Source organism: Micromesistius poutassou (assembly GCF_964030765.1).
Source record: "Micromesistius poutassou genome assembly, chromosome: 21".
Classification (NCBI taxonomy): Eukaryota; Metazoa; Chordata; class Actinopteri; order Gadiformes; family Gadidae; genus Micromesistius; species Micromesistius poutassou.
In genome coordinates, this window is record NC_140291.1 from 7,488,541 (window position 1) to 7,495,546 (window position 7,006).

A 7,006-nucleotide genomic window follows, 5' to 3' on the forward strand; every position below is an offset into this window, starting at 1 on the left:
GTTTTTGGCCGGAGTGAGACTATAGAATCTTATAATGCTTACATTATAACAGGGTCCGCGGCTGGAATCGTCGAGTGTTGAGTTGAGTGTTGGGGTTGAGTGTTGGATTGCGGGTGGTTGGGATTGTTGACCGTGGGGGGGAGGTAGTACGTAGTACATGTACATACACATGCAACACACACACACACACACACACACACACACACACACACACACACACACACACACACACAGACAATCTCTCTTTCTCTTTCTCTTGCCATGTCAAATCAGGTGTTTATTGCACCATAAAATCTTGCTGTATCTTGCACGATATAAGCTAAAGATAGATAAAGATAATAAAAGAAGAAGCTACAAAACAACATGCTGTGGTAGCAAGTAGCTTGCCTGAGCTGGCGACAACAGAATGTGGATTCAAGATGGATTCAAAATAAAACATGTCCCTGTGAGAAAGTGCAACCCCTTCTCGCTGTCTCTCCCATTCCAGCAAATTGATTATCATATTTGTACTTCCGTCGCAGTAGGGGGCAGTATGTTAGTCCATCCAGCCATGGCCAGGAAATGTTCCCCATGTAAATGGTATGGCTTAACTGGCCTTGATTGGTCCACCTGGGACTAATTGCTTGCCTTATTTAAGGGGGGGGGGGGGGGGGCGCAGTACGAGGAACCACATGTTCATTAATGCTATGATTATGCTAACCTAGGCTAAATTGCTAAAAGCTTTTTTTTTTTTTTTTTCGTATTTTGAACCGTGGATTTATTTTTGTTTATTTATTTTTGGACTTTTGTTTGAAGGAAATTAAACTTCACTCATTTTTTCCAAACGGAATTGCCCCTCGTTTTTGTAAACTCTCCAGTCCAGTGAGTCATTAGCCCAAATACTCGGGGTGAGCACGTCTGTCCCTCACAGTCCCGCTTTGTTTGCATTCAAAGCCCAGTGAGAGTGGACTTGTCATCATATATACTGTTTCAGTGTATATAATTACATACTACTTGGCATGAAACATGACAGCAAATCAATGTCCTTTTATTGTTGATAAATTCAAACCAACATGCTTATGAAACAAATACTCAGAAACTCTCACAGAGTGTCTGAAGATAATTCATGGACACGTCTTCCAAAAGCCCTGGCTAGTTTCCCATTTCCCTGTTGCTCTCTCTCGCTCTCTCGCTGTCGCTCTCACTCTTGTTCTTTCTCCCTCTCTCTCCATCTAGTTTTATTTCCTAGTCCCCAGCTCAAGGCACAGTACGGAGGGGCCCATGTGGTCAAGGGCTGGCCCTGGCTATTGAGCGATCGCTTTTAAAAGCTGACAGTCATGAAATTAACCAAAAGTGTGTCATGCATCTACCAGAGGGGTAGGGAACTGTTGTGGTTCAAGGCTGGGATGAAATGGCATGTAATCACCCCAGGAGCATGCTGGGGATTCAAACCTAAACACAACGCCCTGGTCTTGCTTCCTGAAACCACCCTGTCTTCACTCTCCTCACCCTATCCTTCCTTGTATTTTCCTCTGGCTTTGTTTGATCAAAAAGCCTTGATTGGGGGGGGGGGGGGGGAGGGGGAGCCAAAAGCTGTGAGTTGAACCCTAGGCGGAGACACAGTGCGTCTTCCTGTTTACATTGTTTAACATGCAACTCTGCAGCGTCTCAATCAGGACGGAGACAGGAAGAAACAAGGCAAGTGGGGCTGTGAGTGAAACAACAATACGACTCTTCTATTGCAACGTCGTTGATTGACCAGGAACAAACAGGTTTTACAGTTCCCATAGAAAACACACCATGGCTTACTCTGCACCTTACTCTTACACCCATCATAACTACAGCTGCTGTGTGTATGTAGCGTAGAATACAGTCTCCACTCTCCACCCATCTGAGCGTGGTAGTTCCAAGACCAGGAGAGCATGGATGCAGTGCACAAAAATTACGTCTGTTGGTTCTGAGGGAAGCATGGGCCCAGTTTCCCGATAACGATGGATCCACGCTCGTACGATCATTCTCAAGAAGGATCTTTCGATGCTTTGTAAACATTTTTCTAGCGTAGCCTATGAAAAAAATTGACTCATGAATGCTACAAATATTAAAACACAATTGATTAGGCCTAGGCCAATATATGCTATATCAGTCCTAATCCTGAAGGCACCGTGCGTACATTTTTTCACGGCATTTTCCCCCCTGAAATAATTCCATATTAGAAAAATAAAAAATGTGTGTGTGACAACTATAGCATTTATCTAAATGTGCTGATTTCTGAAACATGCTTTGCGCTGCAAAGAGGGCAGACTTTTTAACCACGATGGTTGAATTAAAATCAGAGGGAGACAGCAAGTGCAGCTCGAAAGCGACCTCCCACACAAGAGCAATGGAATCGTTTGATTTTATTATATGCCTTGTGATAGGGCTGCCTTGTGACGTGGCGTTTCATCAGTACATTTCGGCTGTGCATGTATTTATGGAATTTTAAATTGCTGCCATAAATTATGTTGTTGTTGACTTCTAACATGTCTCTGTCTTTGCTGTTTAAATCTCAGTAGTAGTCTATGAGTAATATATCGGTGGTAACCACTGTTTTTGGGGTATTGCGAAATTGCGCCAGCTGGACATTCCGTGGTATTGGATGTGTTTTAATAAAACACATGTGTTTTAATAAAACACATCCAATACCACGGAAGGCCAATACCACGGAATGTCCAGCTGGTGACTCCACTGAGGCTAAGGTAACAATGCTCTTAGCGCTCTATGAGTACCCCTGGAGACCTCGTTAGCTACGAGGGTTTTCACAACCTTTGTTACGCAACGATGCTTTCGGGAAACAGTGTGAAAACTGTACGATGCTCGTACGATGAACTTCACGAACCACTTAGGCTAAAGATGCTTTCGGGAAACGGGGCCATGGACAGATACAACATTATACTAGTATGGATATGGATGATAGCTGAACGGCCCCCTGCTTCTGTATTTTTACACAATGTTGTTTGTTTTGTATGATTTATCATTCAGGACTTTCCTTTTAGTAGGGCCCTTATTCAGACTAAAAGGGCTTGTATATCGACACAGTATGGGGGGGGGGTCTTTACTGTAATAAAGTACTTTTGCTGATCACTAATATTGAGTTTGCTTGGGTTTATAGGCAGCATTCTCAGATGATCTCATATAATAATAATAATGATGCCAGAGGCTGAAACCAACTGGTTTCTGGTCTAAAGTACAACTTGCTGTTGGCAGGCAAGTAGGTACTTCGGGTAATGTACAGGTAAGTGGTTGTGTTGCACAACGCCTTCTGGAACTAAATTGTGCTGTAGTTACCAGAATCATTAACCAACCTTTAGAGATAATACCTCAAATGTACATGTAGGTACAATACATTGATGCTGTTCTGTATTCAAAGTCTGCCAATTATATGTCAACTGTTCGCTATAAAGGGATTTTTTTTAATCTGTATTCTTAATTAGATCAATATTGTAGGATAAATAAAATTTGGTCAGTTTCTGCTTTTATATTATTTACAAGTATAAAGATCACATTTTACCCAGAACAATAAACTAAAGCATGGCAGAGGTTCTACAAATATACCTGAATGCATAATAATAAAGGAGCAAAATCTTCGAAGTTCGAGTTTATCATCGTTTCATCGGCTGATTGGCCAAAGTTGATCTTATCTTGTCAAAGTTTAAATGGCTAACTGTTTTTCAGAGTCAAGTGATATGTTTTGTTTTTCCCTCATAGTCTCAAAAAGTTGAGAGAGAATTGTCCCTTCCTTGAGAAATCTTGTTTGATATGAACACTGTATTGGGATGATCTTTACTTTACTTGGTGCTGTGTCTCAAATAGTTTGAGGCGTCATCCTCAAAACATATGTCCGGGAATAACCCATTTCATTTTACACAACTTAATTTGTTTATTGATGCTGGTCAAAGATCTCTTGTAAAGAGAAAGAGAAAGTTTGTAAGCTGCAATCCAAATGAAAGAACTACTAATCTAAATTAATGAAATATGGTACAGTACTGCTGAGCTGGCAAGTTATGTCCCAGCTGCCTCACAACTTCCTCTCATTTGGGCACTGGCTTTAAAGTGTTCAAGTCATCAAGCTATCGCTCATCATCTAGCAAATTCTGTTGTAAACAGCAAAACAGGATGGCAACCCATTAAAGCAAAGCAGGAATTTCCTTTTGACCAGTCATTTCCCTCCCGTAATAGAACTGAACTCCTAATCTCATTGACACAGCAACTTCTTCAAGGAAAAGTGAGAGATAAGTAAGTAACCCTCTTCTTCTTTATTCACATTTTTAAGGATGTATCAAATAATGTAGAAGATGAATGTCAAGTTGTTTAAATCTTATCAGGTGAATAACGTGCTTCAGGATGTTTGGACGATCTTCATGTTTTGAGGGCAGTATAGGGTACATACGAGGGAAATAAAGCGTGCTTCAAGGTTTGCTCTGGGTCCGTAGAAGATCTACCAGTCAGCAGACGTCTACAAGTGATTGCTTGCTTTAAAGGCAATAATCAGATGAAAGATAATTAAAAGCCATTAATTGAGACATTTCCCTGAGCTACGTACAGTATACTGACTTCCCTTTTTTTTAAGTTCACTCAATGGAAGCTCTCGTTAATATTATTACTGTTTCAATTTCATAATTTCCTTGCAGTTAAAAAATATTTATTGTAAATCCTTGTATTTTAGTAAATAACACAGACATATATCCATTTCTGATGTGTGTGATTTTGGTGGGTTTCAGGATAACGTTGAAAGCCCTGAGAGGTGCACTTGCAGCTGATCGAAGGACAACAACACTCACTCCCCTTTCAAAGGACATCGCAACCCTACTCCCACCGCCGCCATGGGGGAATGGAGCTTCCTGGGTGATCTGTTTACTGACCTCCAGGCCGAGTCGCCCATGCTGGGTCGCTTCTGGCTCTTCCTCATGCTCGTCTTCCGCATTCTGATCCTGGGCACAGTGGCGTCTGACCTGTTTGACGACGAGCAGGAAGAGTTCACCTGCAACACCCTGCAGCCGGGCTGCAAGCAGGTGTGCTATGACCATGCCTTCCCCATCTCCATGTACCGGTTCTGGGTCTTCCACATCGTCCTCATCTCCACCCCGGCCCTGCTCTACCTGATGTACGCCATGCACCACCACGCCAAGAAAAAGCCCTCCTCCTCTGCTGATGGCACTGCCTCCGTCTGCAGCCAGGAGGAGAACGCGGGGGTGCGGCGCCTGAGACAGTTCTACCTGGTGAACGTGGCCTTCCGCCTGATGGCCGAGGTGGGCGTGCTCGTGGGCCAGTGGTGGCTGTACGGCTTCAGGCTGGAGGCCCAGTTCCCATGCAACCGCTTCCCCTGCCCGTACACGGTGGACTGCTTCACCTCCAGGCCCGCCGAGAAGACTATCTTCCTGGTGTTCTACTTTGGCGTGGGCGTGGTGTCGGGCGTCTCCAGCCTGGTGGAGCTCCTCTACGCTGCCGCCAAGTGGTTCTGCCCCAGGAAACAGGGGCGGCGCGGCGCGATGGAGCGGTCCCACGGCTCGCAGTACCTCAGCAACCTGCGGAAACAGGAGGAGGAGGAGAACCTGAGGTTTGCGGGAGGGGGGAAGGCGCTGTCCGACAGGGCGCTGTCCGACAGTGCGCTGAGCAGCGCCAGGGTGAAGGGGGGCCCCGTGAGGAGCAGCGGTGCGAGGAAGACCTCCAGCGTCGGACACAAGAGCTACAGGCTCCCCAGCAGCCGATCTTTTGTGGCGTGAGACAGGGCTGCGATAAATCGCTATACGCACATGTGCGATATTCGTATCACTGGACGGCGATATACAAATAAGTCTTTATTTATTTGTTTTTTCAAATCACTTTGATGCCTTTGCCAAACGTTATACAATGATGAAACCAAAATCTGAAATATCGCAATGTGATTCTTTTCTTCCAATATCGTGCAGCCCTAGCGTGAGAGGTCTCCTCCCATGCCCGCCCCTCCTATGGGCGGTGGTGAACATTTGAGTTTGATGATGTTGACGATCATAACGTTGCTTCTCTGGATTGGAAACCGCCAACGGCAAAATCGGACAGTAAACGCTCTGACCGCTGAGGGACTGCAGTCATTGTTGCGGTCTTAAAGCTTTGTGAGTGAGGTTTACCTTTGAGGAACAAACATTTCCCTCACCTCTAGTATTTTAATTAGGAGGAGTCTAGAGAGAGAGGGCCGGGGGGGTTATAATCGACTATGATTATGTTAATTAACACAGACACAACACCCAAGGACACTAACGCTGGGCAGCTTTGTTGCAATATCCCTGATTACTGCACTGAAGGCCTGCTAAACACATATCACAGCACCTTACACAGTACCTTAGAGCCGAGTACCAATCAATCAGCCAATCAGCCATTGGCTGATTGATTGAGTGATGTGACGAGACCGCTGATTACAGGTTTCGTCTGATCGTCATCAACGAACATTCGAGAGGGGGCGTTGAAACATGACTGCCAAGCAATGACTCCTTTGTTGCGCTAATGATGAGCTTTTTAAATATGAGCCCTATATCTTGTAATCAGTCTTGAGTCAAGGATGCAATAGAATGAATGGATGCTTCTTAAAGTGTACGTCATCAGCATGACTTGTAGTCATGTCATGAGTGTTCTTGAATTACTGTGTATGGGAATTACTTGAGAATGCCTTTGATATTTTGGACACTGTATTTGAACTGCAAATAATTGCAACTGCAATATTTAATTAAAATTTGTATGTAAGTTTATAGGATTACAACCTATCCTATATTATGGGTTATTAATCATTTTGTTAAACAGTAATTAATTGTAGGCCAACTCTGTGGGAAGATAAATTATGATTATGATTATTTTCCCCGCCCATATTTATCAAATATTTATGAATTACATTTATGACACATCCTATAAATGTGTTCTTATTTTACTGAACCACACCTATGAACTATATTTAGTGTTTCCCCCAGCACTGTATGGTTAAGGCGGCTGCCTTAACCATACAGTGCTGGGGGAAACAACA

The 7,006-nt window shown here is 43.8% G+C and overlaps 1 protein-coding gene across 1 annotated transcript; it reads left to right on the forward strand.

Annotated features, from left to right (window-relative positions):
• Positions 1 to 4,838: 4,838 nt before the first annotated feature.
• On the forward strand, positions 4,839 to 5,738 carry LOC311366470 (gap junction delta-3 protein-like; the record flags this gene model as incomplete). The annotated part of the gene is made up of 1 exon (XM_084485255.1): positions 4,839 to 5,738. The coding sequence occupies one exon, from the start codon at positions 4,839 to 4,841 to the stop codon at positions 5,736 to 5,738; it is 900 nt and encodes a 299-aa protein (XP_084341381.1).
• Positions 5,739 to 7,006: the final 1,268 nt, after the last annotated feature.